General features: G+C 42.3%; 1 protein-coding gene across 2 annotated transcripts in view; it reads left to right on the forward strand.

Moving 5' to 3' along the window:
* Positions 1–19,952, forward strand: part of LOC144680647 (peroxidasin homolog) — a 242,312-nt gene that overhangs the window by 84,111 nt on the left and 138,249 nt on the right. For both annotated transcript variants that reach the window (XM_078541867.1, XM_078541868.1), the window contains exon 2: positions 15,795–15,866. In XM_078541867.1, the coding sequence (XP_078397993.1) occupies positions 15,795–15,866 (72 nt within the window). The remainder of the gene's footprint in view (positions 1–15,794; positions 15,867–19,952) is intronic.

The raw sequence follows: 19,952 nt of genomic DNA on the forward strand, positions 1-19,952 counted from the left end.
TCATGTTTACAGGCCCTAGTGCTTTCAAGCAACTAGCAATAGGAACACTGGTGACGAACTGGAAGGAGACTGCCCAACTATTCCCTCAGAAGGAAAGATGCCCAAGCTAAATGGGCTGAAGACGGGAATAGTTTGCCTGAAAAAAAACTGAAAACCATTGGAAAATGGATTAAGAAAAGACAAATGTCCAATTTTGTTTCAAATGTATGCTGTGGTTATACCATGCACTGTTTCAAATACACTGTATACCATTCAGTGTCCTTCTAGAAGATGGACATTAATAAGTGCTGGTGTTGTTAGACATCAGATAATATCCCAGATATCTAATAATGCCTCAGAGATCTAATAACACCTTGTCATCAGTATAACTCCTAGTTTCAAGAAGGGTTTTGATTCTTAATGTGTAAGATTAGATTTTGGAATTTTGGGAGTTTTTGCCTGCATTTGTGCAGTGAGGTGTACTGACAGGATCAAAAGCAGTCTCTGGATTGACCCACAACGTTTTGGGTAACCTGTTTTTAAAGACATATTGATGTGTTCTAGGGGTTCAAAAAAGGAGTTGATCTTGGGGCTTTTGGTTATGAAGGGATTCTCACAGAACTGGCTTCCTTTTTGATTACAAAGCTTAAGAAAGATATGATCAGATTTTTTTATGTACAAGTGGAATAAGTAATGTAAATGTAGATAGATTATTTAACATGGAGTGAAACCACTGGATACAAGTATAAATTAACAATACGCAAAGCAAGTCGTCTTATTTCTGTGTATAGCAAACATCCAATAAAACATGGTTGATTTGAAACTCCATTGTACCAGAGCCCAGAACTACATTGTCACAGGCAACTGTTTATATAACAAGATGCTCATTCTATAAGTTTGCATAGGCAGTTTCAGTATCAAGCATCAATGCTATAGCATGACCAAACATTGTGACAGGATTTACATGCATTTACAAGATTCTTAACATAGATTTAAATATTACCGACAACTATACTTTTTTGTTGTCAGTTATGTAACCCTCCCTTTGCCAACAGTCTTAGTTTACAGGTTGTAAGATTATTCAACAGCTTTCAGTCCCTTACCTATAGTATTGGCTTACTGACCCTTCTGTCATGTTAAATTTGTAAAAACATCTGGCTTTACTTACCTTGTAATTAGTGTACAGTAATAGTAGCATTTGGTGAAGACTAATATTTTAAAGATAATTGCAGTGAATTCGAGCTATATCACGCTGGACATTCCACATGAATTCAAAGTCTTTTGGTGAAGAAGTGAAACCTTGAGATTGCTTATACAAGCAGCTGCCTATAATTTAACTCACTCTATTAGATATTGACATCTAATGGTTTTTGGCAGCACTCGAACTCTACTTTGAGTGCAATATTTATTTTTAGTCTTACTGTCATAAGATCAAAAGTGAATTCTAGCATATCTCTTAATTCCACAAATTGGGGGTGCAAACTTGAACTTTTTGGGTTTTTTTTGTAACCAAGTAGACAGGCCTTGGTAAAGAAGAGTATATGCGGTCAAATGCTCAGTTCGGGTCAGACAGGGTTCCAAAGTTTCAAACCATTTGGTTCAGCCTCAGACAGTGGCTAGGGAGAGGGCTATGGTCGGTAGTCAGGGAGTGAAGTTTATTGTGGGGACCAAAGACAATGGCTTCAGTCTTCACAATATCTGATTGGGGATCATTTCTGTTCATCTAATATGAACAAGCAGTGTGGCAAATCAGAGGCAGTGGGGATGAGGGAGGCTCAAAAAAAGATGGTGAAGAAGGTAGAGTTGGGTAATGTCAGCCTTTTGCAGTCAAATGACGTCACTGAGGGCAAACAGGAAGATGAGGGAAGGGCCAAGGATAGATCCTTGGGAGATTCCAGAGATAACAGTGTGAGAGTGGGAAAGAAGTCAGTGCAAGAGATTCTTTGGCTATGAGATAGATAGGAAGAGAACCAGGTGAGGGTCATCACACCTAGCTGGACAACAGAGGAGAAGCACTGGATGAAGATGGTTTGGTCAAATGTATCAAAAGTGTGCAGACTGGCCAAGGAGAACGAAGAGGGAAAGTTCACCACAATCACATAGTATATCGTTTATGACTTTGATATGGGACGTTAATTATTGCGGCTAGGGAACAAACCTGTTTGGAGGGGTTCAAACATGGAACTGCATGCAAGATAGGCACAGGTTTGGGATAACAGCTGTGAATAAAGTACATTGAAAATTTAGAAAGCTATGGGTGCTCCAATAACTTTGGCAGAAGATGGGCAGAGACTGTGGAGAAATGGCATCAATAGATGCTGACATCATTTCTCCAGGATATATCTTCCTCCAAAGTTGCAGCAAGCAATTGAGTACACCCAAATGGCCCATCAGTGGCAAAAGTTACCAAAGCAGCACTCTCAGCACAAGCACAGCATTGCCTTCAAAGCTTTCTCCCCCTGTGTAGGTGAAGCAATAAGAGTGCTGAGAAACGCTACAGCTATTAAAGTAGCATTTCCTATATAACGCAGAACTTGTTCAGATCTTAAAAGTTTCTGTGAATTTTCCTAGCACCAACTGACACAAGAATGCCTCAATAAGAAGGTCTACATTCATCCTGCACAATGTCATCACAGTATTATGATCTCAAAAAGAATGACGAAAAGCATTTCATTCCAGCAACAGAAGGAACAACAAACCAATGGAGCTAACCAGTGCTGCAGACAATGTAGAGTGTGAAAGGCAAAATTCATCCCAACATCTCTTGCACTGAATCCTGTCAAATTATTTTGAAATTCCAGATGGAATTTTAAAGTCCAGGTTTGCAGGCTAGGGAGTGGTCTGTAAAATTTCACAGGTGCCTTTCCCACCACCTATGCATCCGCTCCAACATGACTAATTAATGACCACTTAAGGGCCTAGCCGCAATTTTTTGTCCAGTGGGAAGTCGCCGGCGACAGGTGGAAAAGCCTAGCAGGCAGGCTTCCTTGGGCCTCAGGTGCGAAAGGGGTGGGAGGGTGTTTCCTTCACAGCCCCTTTTGCCAATTGGAAGCCCCTTCTTCCCACTCAGCCTGTGCACCAAGATTCCCATTCCTTTTGCTCCGCCCCTCTATCTCCAATTCCCCCCTACTACTAGACACTCTTATCCTGGACATGCTGAGAAGTCCCTTACCTACCTCCTCAGAGCGTTAAATGGCTAGTCAGCTCTTTGGAGCTGGGTAGAGTTTTAAGGTGATGTTTTCAGATACATTTGACCAAACCATCTTCATCCAGTGCTTCTCCTCTGTTGTCCAGCTAGGTGTGATGACCCTCACCTGGTTCTCTTCCTATCTATCTCATAGCCAAAGAATCTCTTGCACTGACTTCTTTCCCACTCTCACACTGTTATCTCTGGAATCTCCCAAGGATCTATCCTTGGCCCTTCCCTCATCTTCCTGTTTGCCCTCAGTGACGTCATTTGACTGCAAAAGGCTGACATTACCCAACTCTACCTTCTTCACCATCTTTTTTTGAGCCTCCCTCATCCCCACTGCCTCTGATTTGCCACACTGCTTGTTCATATTAGATGAACAGAAATGATCTCCAATCAGATATTGTGAAGACTGAAGCCATTGTCTTTGGTCCCCACAATAAACTTCACTCCCTGACTACCGACCATAGCCCTCTCCCTAGCCACTGTCTGAGGCTGAACCAAATGGTTTGAAACTTTGGAACCCTGTCTGACCCGAACTGAGCATTTGACCGCATATACTCTTCTTTACCAAGGCCTGTCTACTTCTACTTCTGTAACCAGCCCTGTCTCAGCTCATCTGCTAAAATCTTCACCTATGGCTTTGTTACCTCGAGACTTGACTATTCAAGCCTTTCCACCCCACCTTTAAGTCCTGTAAAATTGAACTCGTCCAAAACGTTGCTGCCCTAACCTAACCAAGTCCTCTTCACTCCACCCCTCTGACCACTGCTCTACATTGGTTCCTGGTCCAAAAACACTGTTGTCATAGTAAAGGAGAAGGGGTTCAAGAAATTTGTAGGATGAAAATGAAGAAGAAATACTTGAGGTTGGCAGCGCTCAAAGTAGAAAAGTCACCCAGTCCAATGAGATGCCTCGTAGTTTGCTGACGAATTAAGGATAGTGGAGGCTTTGCCCACAATCTTCCAATACTCCTTAAACATGGGAGCAGCGTCAGGGGTCAGAAGGATTGCAAATGCCACATCTTGTTCCCAAAAAATATGGGAGCAGTATAAACTCTACAACTACAGGACAGTCAACCAAATGACGGTGGAAAGGAAATTTTAAGAGGCTATAATCGGAGATAAAATTATCACTTACGAAATACACGGGTTAATAAATGACAGCCAGCAAAGATTTGTTAATGGTAATTTGAGTTTGACAGCTTAATTGAGTTTTGGACAAGCAATACTTTCACCATTTTTGGATATGAAGGATCAGCCCCATGGCTCTTCTCTGAATTATCTCTAGCAAAATCTCTCATGTCTCATTGACTAGAATTGGACACAGTATTTGATTTGTAGTCACTGTACTATTTGGTCATGATTTCTTCCGGCTTGTATCCTGTCTTAGTTCAACATTGTATTGGCTTCCTTGTTGCTCTGCATGGGTTGGAGTTGCCGAACACTGAATTTAATAAAATGCCTACAATCTGGGCACCACTCTTTTTCAGAAGGATGCCAAGGTCTTGGGGAGGGTACAGAGGTGATTTCTTAGAATAGTGCCAGGGATGAGGGATTTTGGTTACATGGAGAGAGAGAGAAGAGAAGCTGGGTGTTTCTACTTGGAGCAGATTTAATAGAGGTGTTCAAAGTCATGAAGGATTTTGATGCAGTAAAAATTGAAAAACTGTTTTCCGTGGCAGCAGGGTCACAGATTCAAGGTAATTGGCAAAAAAAAACAGGTGAGGTGAGAATTTTTTTATGCGCTGCCTGAAAGGGTACTGAAAGTTTCAATGATTTTCACATTGGAATTAAATCAATGAAAGGGAAATGTTTGCAGGGCTAATTTGATAGCTCCCCTAAAGACCTAGCAGAGGCACAATGGATCTTTTGAAAAACTCTACTAGTACAAACAAGATGAACCTTCATTCTATAGAAACAAAGCACTTTTTTTTAATAACCCTCTTTTTGTCCCTTTGACATTACAGCATTATGGTTGGTAGCGGTTATCACCAGTATCTCCAGAGAAGGCAGCCTCACATGTCAAATAATGCTAAAACTGGGACGGTGAAACAGAGAAGCTGCGGCTTTGGGTTGTAGGCAATCATTGTGGTTTTTTTGCTTGTTAATTTGTATGGGTAAGTGAACTGTAACTTTCAAAGAACTGCACATAGATAAGCTGCTACATGCACCGCTTGTTTGTCAGTTGCTCCACTGCTGTAGAATTTCTTGTTCAGCTTTGTAACTAATAGGGACTGATTCCCCAGAATTGGCATCCTTGCCCTACAATGCACAGCTACTGTTAGAAGTGTACAGCTTTGACTCTAATGCATCTTTGAGCAATTCATTCTCATGACACGTTTGCACAGTGATTGTGACTTTACACGAGATTTATCAAGCTATTTCATGAGCTAAAGATTTGTTTTAACCAATGCACAGATTCCCAGCTTTTAATGCTGATTCTACTCCGTTTGCAGCTGAAGTCCATGTATCCAAGATGTAGTCCGGATGCTTCTTTTGATTCAGCCTGGCAGGTCCCTTTGTACAAACAACAACTTGTATTTATAACAAAAACAAAAATACCTGGAAAAACTCAGCAGGTCTGGCAGCATCTGCGGAGAGGAACACAGTTAACGTTTCGAGTCCGAATGACCCTTTGTTCTGTTGAAGGGTCATTCGGACTCGAAACGTTAACTGTGTTCCTCTCCGCAGATGCTGCCAGACCTGCTGAGTTTTTCCAGGTATTTTTGTTTTTGTTTTGGATTTCTAGCATCCGCAGTTTTTTGCTTTTTATATAATGCCTTTATTGTAATGATGCATCCTGAGGTGCCTCACATGATTGTTATGAAATTAAATTGGATGCCAAATTATTAGACAGGAGTGCCTTAAAGGAGGAAAGATAAGCTTTGATGGGAATTGCAGAGCTTAGGGCCTTGGCAGCTGAAGGCACAGCCCACCAATGTTGGAGCAATTAAAATCAACTTGAACTGCTTAAAATCTGAAGCCTGGAAAGCTGCAAAATATTGGTTGATTGGTGAATTCTGACCAACATTCAGGGAGCAGCCTTTATCAGCTTGGTAGTCCAGTGAATAAGACCATAAGACTTAGGAGCAGAAGTCGGCCATTCGGCCCATCAAGTCTGCTTTGCCATTCAATGAGATGACTGATCTGATAATCCTCAACTCTACTTTCCTACCTTTTCCCCATGTCCTTGATTCCCTTACTGATTAAAAATCTGTCTATCTCAGCCTTAAATATACCTAATGACCCAGCCTCTACAGCCCTCTGCAGTAAACAATTTCACAGATTGACCACCCTCTGAGAGAAGAAATTCTCATCTTTGTCTTAAATGAGCGACACCTTACTTTAAGATTATGCCCTCTGGTCCTAGACTCTCCCAGAAGGGGAAACAGCCTCTCCGCATCTACCCTGTCAAGCCCCCTGAGAATCTTCTATGTTTCAATAAGGTCGCCTCTCATTCTTCTAAACTCCAATGAGTACAGGCCCAACCTACTTGACCTGTCCTCAAAAGAAAATCCCTCCATACCCAGGATCAACCTAGTGAACCTTCTCTGGACTGCCTCCAATGCCATTAAATCTTTCCTTAGATAAAGGGACCAAAACTGTTCATTGTATTCTAGGTGTGTCTAACTAGTGCCTTATGTAGTTTTAGCAAGACTTCCCTATTTTTATACTCCATTCCCTTTGAAATAAAGGCCAGCATTCTATTTCCTTTCCCTACTACCTGTTGAACTTGTAGGCTAGCTTTTTGTGATTCATGGATTTAGGAAGAGTGGATTGGGATAAGTTGTTTTCTGGCAAGGATGTGTTCAGTAAGTGGAAGGCATTCAAAGGCGAAATTTTGAGAGTGCAGAGTTTGCATGTTCCTGTCAGGATTAAAGGCAAAGTTAACAGGCATAGGGAACCTTGGTTTTCAAGGGATATTGGCGATCTAGTTAAGAAGAAGAGAGAGGTGTATAGCAGGTATAGGCAACAAGGGGCAAATGAGGTACTTGTAGAGTATAGAAAATGTAAGAAAATACTAAAAAAGTAAATCAGGAAGGCAAAAAGAAGACGAGGTTGCTTTGGCAGATAATGTGAAGGTAAACCCGAAGGGTTTCTACAAGTATATTAAGAGTAAAAGGATAGTAAGGGACACAATTGGTCCCCTTGAAGATCAGAGTGGTCGTCTATGTGTGGAGCCTCACGAGATGGGGGAGATCTTAAACAGTTTTTTTGCATCAGTATTTACTCAGGAAACTGGCAAAGTGTATAAGGAAGGAAGGGAAACAAGCAGTAGTGTCATGGAACATATAGAGATTAAAGAGGAGGAGGTGCTTGCTGCCTTACAGCGAATAAAGGTAGATAAATCCCCCGGGCCTGACATGATATTCCCTCGGACCTTGAGGGAGACTAATGTAAAAATTGCAGGGGCCCTGGCAGAAATATTTAAAATGTCCTTAGCCACGGGTGAGGTGCCGGAGGATTGGAGGGTAGCTCATGTTGTTCCGTTGTTTAAAAAAGGCTCCAGAAGTAAACCAGGTAATTACAGGCCAGTGAGCCTGACGTCAGTAGCAGGTAAATTATTGGAAGGTGTTCTGAGAGATCGGATATATAATTATTTGGACAGCCAAGGGTTGATTAAGGATAGTCAGCATGGCTTTGTGCGTGGTAGGTCGTGTTTTACGAACCTTGTAGAGTTTTTCGAGGAGGTTACCAAGAAAGTAGATGAAGGAAAGGCTGTGGATGTTGTCTACATGGACTTTAGTAAGGCCTTTGACAAGGTCCCACATGGGAGGTTAGTTCAGAAGGTTCAGACACTTGGTATCCATGCAGAGGTTGTAAACTGGATTCGAAATTGGCTGTGTGGGAGAGGACAGAGAGTGGTAGTGGATGATTGCTTCTCAGACTGGAGGTCTGTGACTAGTGGTGTGCCTCAGGGATCTGTGCTGGGACCATTGTTGTTTGTTGTCTATATCAATGATTTGGATGATAATGTGGTAAATTGGATCAGCAAGTTTGCTGATGACACTAAGATTGGAGGCGTTGTGGACAGTGAGGAAGGCTTTCAAAGCTTGCAGAGAGATCTGGACCAACTGGAAAAATGGGCCAGAAAATGGCAGATGGAATTTAATGCGGAAAAGTGAGAGGTGTTGCATTTTGGAAGGACAAACCAAGGTAGGACATACACAGTAAATGGTAGGGCACTGAGGAGTGTGGAGGAACAAAGGGATCTGGGAGTTCAGATACATAATTCCCTGAAAGTGGCATCACAGGTAGACAAGGTTGTAAAGAATGCTTTTGGCATACTGGCCTTCATAAATCAAAGTATTGAGTATAGGAGTTGGGATGTTATGGTGAGGTTGTATAAGACATTGGTGAGGCCAACTTTGGAGTATTGTGTGCAGTTCTGGTCGCCTAACTACAGGAAGGATATCAGTAAGATTGAGAGAGTGCAGAGAAGATTTACTAGGATGTTGCCGGGTCTTAAGTAGTTGAGTTACAGGGAAAGATTAAACAGGTTAGGACTTTATTCCTTGGAGCGTAGAAGAATGAGGGGAGATTTGATAGAAGTTTACAAAATTATGAGGGGTATAGACAGAGTAAATGCGAGTAGGCTCTTTCCACTTAGATTAGGAGAGATAAACACGAGAGGACATGGCTTTAGGGTGAAAGGGGAAAGGTTTAGGGGAAACATTAGGGGGAACTTCTTCACTCAGAGAGTGGTGAGAGTGTGGAACGAGCTACCACCTGATGTGGTAAATGTAGGCTCACTCTTAAGTTTTAAGAATAAATTAGATAGATACATGGATGGGAGAGGTCTGGAGGGTTATGGACTAGGTGCAGGTCAATGGGACTAGCGGAATAATATTTCGGCACAGACTAGAAGGACCGAATGGCCTGTTTTCTGTGCTGTTGTGTTCTATGGTTCTATGTATGAGGACCCCCAAATCCCTCTGTGCCGCAGCTTTCTTCAGCCTTTCTCCTTTAAATAATATTCAGCTCCTCTATTTTTCATGCCAAAGTGCACAACCTCATATTTTCCCACATTATATTCCATTTGCCAAGTTTTTGCCCACTCACTTAACCTGTCTATATCCCTCCGCAGATTCTTTGTATCATCCTCAGCACTTGTCTTCCCACCTATTTTTGTGTCATCTGCATACTTGGCGATAGCACAATCATTTCCCTTATCCAAGTCATTAATATATATTGTAAATAATTGTGGCCCCAGCACTGATCCCTGTGGCACTCTGCTTGTTACAGGTTGCCATCCTGAAAATGCCCCCCTTATCCCAACTCTCTGTCTTCTATTAGTTAGCCAATCTGCTATCCATGCTAATATACTACCCCCAACGCCAATAACTCTTATCTTATTAAGTAGCCTTATGTTCGGTACTTTATCGAACTTCTTTTGGAAATCCAAATATATTGTGTTTGCTGGTTCCTCTTTATCTGTCCTGCTTGTTGCCACATCAAAGAATTCTAATAAATTTGTCAGGCATGATTTCCCCTTCATGAAGTCATGTTGACTGCTTGATTATATTATGCATTTCTAAGTGCTCTGTTGTTACATCCTTTATAATGAACTCTAATATTTCCCTAATGATGGATGTTAAGCTAACTGGCTGTTTCTTGTCTTCCTCATTTTTGAATAAGGGTGGTTACATTGCTGAAGAATTTTCTGCCATTGCCCATGTTCCGTGGAAATTTGCCATTTCAAGGGGGAATATATTTTGAATAGAATCTTTCCAAAGAGGTGAAATGCAGACATATAACACCAAAAGTGAGAACAAAGAGAAGATTGGGTGGGGGGAGGGGGGTGGGTGCGGTGGTGTGCTCAAGTGGTCTTGCTACTTTATGCATATGCATCTTTTTTGTGTTTTGGGTTTTGTACTTTTGTGTATGAAAGCATGTATTGTTACTTAATCATATGTATTCCAATTTCTGGTTTGGGCAAAGGTAACCAGCCCCCTCCCATCTATGCCAGCTTAATAGTTTTCAGGTGGCAGCCATGATCCACTTAATTGGTTTCAGTTGGCCATCTTTGATATGCCTCTGTTTTATTTCAGGCGTTGATCAATTTATTTTAAATGAATTAATGACTGCTAAATTACTGGACAAGAGAATATTGTTCAAGTGTATAGTGTTTGTTTCCTAGCATATCCATTCTCCCCTTTTCCTTTTCCTAACCGCTTTGATGATCTTCGAGCCAGAAGCAGTACAGTAAGGAGAATTTGAAATTTCCTTAAAATGTCCAGGAAATCTGTAATTTTTTTAAGAGTATTTGAAACAGACTTTGAAGAGTTTGCATCAATTGTAAAAGGATCAATTGTAATTTTCTTGGATAATAAGAAATATTGGTCCATGTGACCTGGCAACCCTTGACATAGAAGTAGTACCAACAGGAAGGAAGTTAAGATATGGACACTGTGTGGCTAGACACACAGGACAGCTATGGACACAAAGGAGAGCTGAAGGAGAAGGTGATCAGCAGGCAGATGCAGACACAGAGAAAGACAAGCTACTGCTGTAAAGAACAAAAGCTGCAGCAGGGCAAAAACCTAGAGATAAAATTTGCAAGGAGCTGTGCCTGTAGCACAGTTAAAAGGGACAGAAAGTGGAAGACAGTGTTAAAGCAGGGATTGTGAAATGGACAATTCCATTGCTGTGCTTCAGTTTTGCCAGAGCCAACCAGACAGTGTAATGAAGTTTATTAAAGGAGTCAGGTAAAGGACTGTAGGAAATCTGCCGTCAAGACTGTTGTGAATCTAACTAAGGAGGTTTTACGCCTTTTGGGTGATGACTATATTTGGGGAACTCGGAAGGAGTGGAGCTACTGGGCGGAATTTTCTGGTCATGCCTGCAGCGGGTATTGTGACGGGTGGGGGCACGAAATTTGGCATGGATGAAAAAGTCAGTTTCCTACAAGCGGAGAGATAGTTTGCAATTTTGTTCTCCCGATTTTCAAGGTGAGTTAAAGGCAGGTCAAGTTTCCCCACTGAGCAATATTGGGAACTGTACTTGCATTCATTTGCATCTCACGAATGTTCATTAAAAGGCCAACTTGCCAGTCTCATGATCCCGATCCCCCCCGCCCCTCCAAATTAAATGCCTTGCTAGCGGATAATTAGAAGAATCTGTTTTACAACTGTATAAAAGTGGCAAGCTTCACTTCATCCACGACTTGGAGGTCCGTAGACACTTCCTTTAACCCTGTAACTGCTAAATATCATGGTAGGATGGAGCAAAGGCTGGACAAGGGACGCAGGCTAAGCAGAGAAGGTGGGGCTGGAATGTCTTATAAGGTGAGGTTGGTGGTGTCAACTGTTGGGTCCTGGGGGTGAATTCAGAGTACTGGTGATAGGAGGGAAGAGCCACAGTTAGAGGGGGGAGTTGGATGTGGTAGGGTGACAGGCTCAGGGTGAGCATCTGCCAGGTGAAGGTCTTATGGGGGGGTGGGGGGGCCACTGAGGGGGACTAGACAGGTGGTTTGTATAACAGGAAGGGACAGGGTCAGGTAACGGGTGTCAGTTCTGAGGGGAGGAAAGGCATCTGGAGGTTTTTCATAATAGTGTCCAGTGTAACGAGGGGAGGTTCAAGGGTGACAGAGGGGAGAGGAATGATGATATTGGGTGGGTCAAGGGTGATGGGAGCATGTTGGTGGATGACGGGGAGGGTAGAAGGTTATGGCCCAGTCTGGAAGGTGACACGCACCATTTTCAAATCTGACCTTGACCACACAATTAGTCAGTAAGTTAGATCCCTCGAAGTGGGAGAAGGATCTTTCGGGTGGGTGGAGTTCAAGATCAGCACAAGTCGCCGACTAAAGGGACACCCTAATAATTGAGGCAACTAGACAGCAATCATGCTCCATTATGTTCTCCTTGCCACGGTGAAGCCCACAAGGCAGCAGGTTCGTTCCTGACTTGTGGGTCTCATGACATCGAGACCCCAGCAAGGTGTGGAGCTGCCATTCCTTCTGTGCCATTTGCCGTTGGATGCAGTCAGAGGGAGTGAGGGAGGTGGATGCATCGAAGGGTCGTGGTTGGTGGGCACAAGGGCTCTGGAGGAGTAATGCAGAGCTCCTGGCCTGCATTGAGTGGGTGGCTGTCTAGGTGCCCTTTAAATATGGTGCCAGGACCTTGGAACCCTTGGTGTGATGGTGGGATGGGCGACTTCCTGTCCACCCTGTTAGGAGATTCGCTGAGCTCCTCATAGTTGCATAATTAATGAGCTGAAAAGCAGAAGGTCACATGTTCAGCAATCCCACCGCCCAGCAGGAATCACACCGACTTTCCTGCCTGCCACTGGACTGGTCTCCAGAATGGAAAATTCCACCCACAGTTGCGGGTGACTCGAGTACCAAATCCATTGAGTGAGAAAAGTGAGAGATCCAACATACTGGAAGCAGAATTGGAAAGACTGCGTGATTGCATGTGATGCCATTTTTGAGCAGGGAGTGATGCAAATGCTTGTAATCTTGTGGTATAGTCCTGGTTGTATCTGCTATTCCATGTGTAATTTATAGTTCATACCAAGTGTAATTTGCCTGTTAATTCGTGCTTAATTTACATTGGCCAGGATTTTCTGTGTCCACTGGCATCGGGCGTGAGAGCGGACACACGATCAGTTTCACGATGGCGTGAAAACAATTTGCGATCGTCTGCTTGGCCTGCCAATGGCAGGCTGAATTTCCTGCCATCAGATGTCCGGAACTTCATTGTAATACATGTGCATATCATTATAAGTCTGCTGGCCTCATTCCCCCCATCTGGATCGTCCGCCCATTTCGGCGGGAAAACATGCTGCGGTGTTTCACGACAGCACAATAGCAACATCCGACTACACTTAGCTCAGGACTTCAGGGTTTGTTTGCCTACCTTGCTTCAGTCAGCACTCCCAGTCATCAGCTCCAGGGTGTGTGGAGGGCCTGTTGATCTGTGCAAGTGGCGTCAAGATGGTGAGGCCTGAGGAGGCAGACTCCAGAGGAGATGAGGCCAGATGGACATGTGAGGGTGTGTGTGAGAGAGTAGGTGGTGATGTCCCTTGAGCTGACAGTGAGTGAGATGCGTGTGAATGTGCGATGGGCTTGAATGCGTGAATTTAGAGTGATGAGATGATCGCTATACCCTGGCTGCACAGATGAGATTATTCACCCACTATCTGCATTGGATGACCAACCTCTTCTGTGCAGCATTGGCACTGACCACCTCCTGCATGCTGGATTGGTGATGCCGCTGCCCGTCTTGCAGCCAGAGTGGGGTTAGAGGATATCATGGCGGACATCCACGCTGCCCAAAAGGCATTCCAGTGATGTGTCATTAAACCTGAGGGCTGCAGCCTTTTTGCCTTTCGTGGACATCTTCCCTGAAGTAGCCGTGGACTGGAAGCACTGAGATGTGTCCGTGTGGCTGGACTTTAAATATGGCGCCCAACATGATGAAGCGGCAAGGTGATGGCGTGGCGGGTGAATGAGTGCCTGCCCGCCAGGGAAAAGGCGAGTTTCCTGGTAATGGATAAGTAATGTGGTGGGTTTGAGACAATATGGCATGAAAATCTGCCAACGCGGCCAACGGATTAAATGTAGTTTTACCTACCCTCTACTGCACTTAGTGCAAATCTGGGACGATTCCGCCTATTGATTCTGATTTGTGTTGAAGTAAAAGTTAGAAGAAGTGAAACCTTGTTATAATTTCTTCATTTGGGGTTCGTTGGGTAAATATTAGTTTGGTTTATGGTTCCCCCATGGGGATTGTAACACAACTCTGTGCCCCTCTCTCCCCCACCCACCTTCCAGTTTCAGTATTTTTTTTGTCACGGGATACTGTACCTGAAACAGTTCTGGTAATAAATGATTACCATGAGGTAACAGTACTGCAAATTAAGTGGGGTATCAGAGACTTTTTCAAAAATGTGTCTTATTCCTAAGACATGATCCTTTGTGTGTTTAGCACTAACAGTGTTTTGAAAGATCGGAAATAGTTTCTGCAAGCAGAAGTAATTTCCAGGTTATTATTTTAAGAAAATTTAAATAACCCAAGTCAAATCCTTAGTACTCTGAGCAGTTAATATCGAGTGTCCATGATTGCAGCCTACCATCACTAGCTCATAGATCAAACCAGTGACCAGCAGTTGGATTGAACCTCTGTTTGTCTCAATCGCTCATGGCGGCCTGAAAAAAACTTGGCTTTCAGGCTTTGGTCCAGCCCTTCATGTACTATCAGATCTTCTCGGCTGTGTTTAAGTTTGGAGGCTGTGAAGGTCAAAACAGTGCATTTCCGTAACTGTTTCTGTGAAATCCATCAATTGCAATGAAAAGCATTTGTTATGATTGCTTTCTTAATGGCCTCATTGCAGATGGAACTTGATTACAACATGCTCTTATAGTTCTCTTCTTCTTAACAACCATCAATAAAGTGGTTCCTAAGCACTTGGACCTGTCCTGACTGCCTTCAAAATAGATTTTTTTTCTTTTAAGCTGTTTCGAGCAGATAGTGGTGGCAATCACATGGTGGTCAGCAGATTTCTATTTAATTCAGATGAGACAATTTCGTACATATTTTATGATAAACGTAAGCCTCTGTGGCTTTTGGCAATCATGTATGGCTTCCTGTGAATCATTCAGCCATCCAAATGCTTCTCATGCAGCATATCTCTCTATCTGGCCAATTTCACCACTTTCCCACAACCAGTGTTACAGACAGATTACTTTTGTCTTTCCCCCTTTATTATTAGCAAGTAGTCTCTTGTCACATTTTGGGATCACCCAGACCTATTGAAAACTGACATGACCATGACGGTTTTTGACTGGTTGAATTTGCAGTGCACATCACATCACAGCTGGATGCTATTATGTGGTGAGTGATTGGCTTGTTGTGACAACGTTCAGTGTCTCTTGAATTCATGCTGCTAGAATACTGAAGCATATGTTTTTCAGTCCATTGTGGAGTTTTACTTGGAGCTGGTGTACTTGGTCACCGCCTTTGTCCCTTCCGACACAGCGTGCTTGGCCAGTTCTCCTGGGAGCTGATGGCGCTGCGCTTGTTGTATTGGCCAGGTGGGAAGCCTCATCCGCGATGCGCTCAAATTTTGTACACGAACAAGTTCATGATGCTCATGGCCTTGGAGGAGATGCTGGTGTCGGGGTGAACCTGCTTCATCACTTTGTAGCTGTAGATGGAGTAGCTTTCTTCCCTGGATCTTTTCCTCTTCTTGCTGTCCTTTGCGGGCAACTTTTTCTATGCTTTCTTGGCGCCCTTCTTGGAAACCTGTGCTTTCTTCTCGTCAACCTTGATCACAGTCAGCTTCATGATTGCACTTTTAGGGGGAAAAAAAATGAGCTCTGTAATTTTTAAAAAGATTTTACGCCTCAGCCCTCAAAAGCTTCTATATCCCACTATTTGGACAAAAGCCCTATGAAACATGAACAGTGCTGCTGGAGGTTTGGTTTTGAATGAAATGTCTTAGTTTTCTGGTCACAATGTACTTGCACCAGCAGATTTTTACATAATGGTAAACATTTTGCACTTATGCAGGCTAAGTTATGAAGAGTTCTAAATAGTTAAAGTGGGATAACTTTCTGATAAATGACTTCACTAGTTGTGATTTATCCTTTTTATTTCCATTTATGTTTCTATCAGGGATTTGCGATTCAATAAAATCAAAGATATCCCATCTGGAGCCTTCAGACGTTTGAAGCACCTCAATACACTGTAAGTGCCCTTTCACTAACTTTCTCACATCAGTATTTTTTAAATGAGTTCTAAGAGGCAGCAGTGCTCCACAAGTCTTGTGCATTTCTGCGTCACTTCAGATTGCCTATCAGCAGCACAAAATAGAATTATTGTAGAGTGGTCATAAAATGAGCTGGGAAGCCATTCCGTTGTGACAACTTTCAGCCAAAATATAAATATAAGGACTCAAATTAATGTTGCCTTTGCTATACAGCAGTGCCTCCAACTGTATGGCATTACAATGTCTGATTTATAAAACACAGTATTCAGTTTTTGCTGTTTAGTTGACAAACGTGATTGTGAAATTTACGCAGATATAACTGAAATTCAGCATGCTACTCCTCATCCCTCCAGTCAATGCTGCTAGGCTTAACTTCCGCAGCATGAACCACACAATGATATACAAGTATAACTTGCTGCTTAATTTCCCTGAATTTGATCTTTGTAGTTTTTTTCTTAAATTCATTTGTTGATTCTACAGTGTGTTGGTAACACTTGCTTGGGTCAGAAGGTTGTGATCTCAATTCCGCTTGTCTTGAGCACATAAATCTAAGCTGATACTTCAGTGTAATGCTGAATGACTGCTGCATTGTTATGGATGCTGTATTTTGGATGAAATATTACAATGCCTGTTAGGCTTTCTCTACCAAAACAGGTTAAATAGTCATTTATCTCATTGCTGCTTGTGAGATCCTGCTGTGTGGAGACTGCCTGTTTTATTTTGCCTACATAATAAGAGTGACTGCAGTTGCAACACAGTTAATTGTTTATGAGGATGTGAAAGGCACAATATAAATACAAATTATTTTCTTATTTCATGGCATAACTTGTTTTAAACTATACCCAGAGTGTCAAGGGATCTGTTCTGCCCAGTACTCTGCAGATGGATTTTTGTCGTGAAGGCAGGAATGGGAAGGCGGGTTTGTTTACCAGTCGCGAACCTGCCTCCGCAGGGAAGTACAAACTTTGATATTTTGGTAGAAGTGAGCTGTCAATTTGTTCAGGACAATTCTGCCAGACAGTTAGGAGCCAGGGGACTAGAAAGAGATCTGGGTCACTGCAAATGCAGGCCACATTCTGACTCACTTTGGCAGCCATTGCTGTGGCTTCTGTTTTGACAATAACTTTGAAAGTAGGAAAAATGGAACTTTTCACATTTCAGGGGGCAGATGGAAGTTGGGATAGGGTAGGAATGTGAGGATTTCTAAAAATCTTCCTGTGATGAGGTAGGCCATCTCTGTTCCACTCAGCCTCTTCACTATGACTTAGAAGTTGATCTTCTGCACTCAAAATGCAGTCGACCCTGTTTTCGCCACTCTTGAGATGGTCTGCATTAGACAGCTTTTGAGGGCCACCGTGAAAATTTCCAAAGAGTCAAAGGCAAGCTCCTAGTGACCTTCTTGAGTGTCTTAATTGGCCTAATCATTGCTGCAGGTGAGTCCACAATCCTGCCCCCCTCCTGCTTTCTTCTTGCCTTCACAAAAGTCATCTGGGCCAGAAACAGAGGCGGCAGACCACAGGCCATCAGCACCATTTTGTCAGTCGCCCATACCTGTTCCAACTTGATTCAACATACGAAAAATTCTGCCCTGATTTCTGGACTTCAGTAAGACTTCTGGTCATGGTGGTATTCCTTTACATTGCCTTCCTATCACCTTTCAATCTCTCTTGCACCTAACTCCTCTTCATTCTCCTTGGAATTTGTTCACCTTCATCGAAAAGGATCCTCTTATCCTAACAGGCAGCCTGTTGATTTTCAAATTATCCAATGTCTACAACACTGGCCCAGTCCTTAACTAATTTCCTACTTGACCATTCCAGTCATTGTCATTATTTGGATAGAAAACTGACTTCTTTATGCTGTGTCCTCATTTCTTCTGTTGTGTCAGCTGTGGCTCAGTTGGTAGCAAACTTGCCTCTGAATCTCGAGGTTCCAGATTCAGTTCCCATCCCAGGGATTGAGCACAATAATCAAGGCCAACACTCCAGTGCAGTAATGAGGGAGCATTGCGCTGTCGAAAGTGCCATCTTCAGATGAGATGTTAAACCAAGGCCCCATCTGCCTGCTCAGGTGGATGTAAAAGATCCTTCTGCAATGTTTCAAAGAAGAGCGGAGGAGTTATCCTGGGTGCCCTGGCTAATATTTATTCCTCAATCAACATTAAAAAAAAATTGCTGTTTGTGGAAGTTTGCAGAGTGCAAATTAGCTGCTGCTCCCTACCTTACAGCACTCAAAGAAAAAGCACTTCATTGACTATAAAATGCTTTGAGAGGTCCAGTGGTCATGAAAAGTACTATATGAATGCAAGTCTTTTTTTCTCTTGTTCACAATCATTCACAGGATATAACACGAAAGATATCAAAATAATTTTTGCATTTACATTGCCTTTCCGGTCTTCAAAACATCGCAAGGTGCTTCATCCACAAGGAATTAGTCTGAAGTGCTCTGACTGAAATACAGTAAAATGTCAACCATTATGCACGAGGAAAATTTCCACAGACTGCAATGAGATGAGTGACAACTTAATTGGGTTTTCTTAATTGTTGAGGAAGGAATGTTGATCAAAACACTGAGAATATCATCCTTTTGTTCAAAGGGTGATATGGAATTTTACACTATCTGGAGCAGGCAAAATGGGTCTCTAGTTAGCATTTCACTTAAAGAGTTGAATCAGTGACAATGCAGCACCCTTGAAGCGTTCAAATGGAATGTCAGCATGTCAGTTTGTTCAACATTTGCTTATTATAGTCATAGACTTCTTTATCATTTTTGCCTAGCAGTATGTCTGAGTTTAATTTATCTAAGATGTATCTCAAGAAATTAGTGTTGAATTTGCCACAACATGCCCCCGAGTCTTAGGATGTGTGTTGGTAGAGATCCTGTGACATGCATGTATAAAGATGTTTAAGTATTGCTGTTTAATTATGGCAAAATGCACTAGAGACCACATGGGTCATATTGTCCTTCCACCAACTTTTGAAAGGCAGGACAAATCATACCATAAGACTATTGCGTTCAGACTAAGAATAAATGCCAACTTAATTACAAATAACGTTCCACATACACAGGAGAACGCAAACAGATGCTAATGGCACAAATATTTAGAAAACAATAATGATTGAATTAGTCCCAAACTTTAAAATATATTTCGAATATAATAACACACTCTGATAACAAGACTCTTGGGGGAAGTAATTGTTTGTAGAGTTTTGTCCAGTTTTGCACGCAGTTAAACAGGTGCAGCGGCACCTGTATGCCAAAAAAGAAGCCGTTCGTGTCAGAGTTAATATTGATAAATGAGTTCTCTTCCTCCTGAAAGGTATCTTTTGATAGGTCAATTCTGAGAGGTCCACTGACTCCAGTGTGCAAACTTGCGTGCCTTAACACTTCAAAAGACTTCCCTAGTAGTGAAGCAAACATAACCTAATTAGCTTTTAAATGCAGACCATGGCATGGCCAAAGTCAGCCAACAGGTTCTCATAGGCTCACAAGATAATTTCTACCCATCAGCCATTTACTTATCCAATTCCAAGTTTTCCTCCACAGTTTTGAACTTGACTGTTGATGTTTCACATGCAACTCCATATGCCCTTTTCAAAATCTAGGTGGAACTCATTGTCAGGTTTTCTGTAATAATTGAATAATGTCTAAGTGAGGGTTTAATTTTATTCTGTATTAGTCTCTAAAAGCTCAGCTGCAACAGATGCTAGACCAATTATACTTTTTTGTTCATGAGCTTTTCTTTTGTCGTCTTGAAGATACGCAAAATTGGCAACCTTGTAGTCTATTGACCAGCTTTAATATTCAAGCTCAATAATAGTATAATATTCTTTAATAAAGTTACCTTTATTTGCAAATTTAGGCTCCAAAATGTAAGTTGTTACATGATGACTGGCCATAGATTGATGCTCCAATTACAGGACAGGTACTGACCTGTTTTTTCAAAGGGATGTAAGTGGTCAGCACTGAGATATATCTCTGCTTACACCAGGCATAGCTCTAACCGAAATGGGTAACCTGTTTTATCACTGCACGTATTAATTCATGATTGATATCCGAATATG

Source organism: Cetorhinus maximus, chromosome 5 (assembly GCF_964194155.1).
Source record: "Cetorhinus maximus chromosome 5, sCetMax3.hap1.1, whole genome shotgun sequence".
Taxonomy (NCBI): Eukaryota; Metazoa; Chordata; class Chondrichthyes; order Lamniformes; family Cetorhinidae; genus Cetorhinus; species Cetorhinus maximus.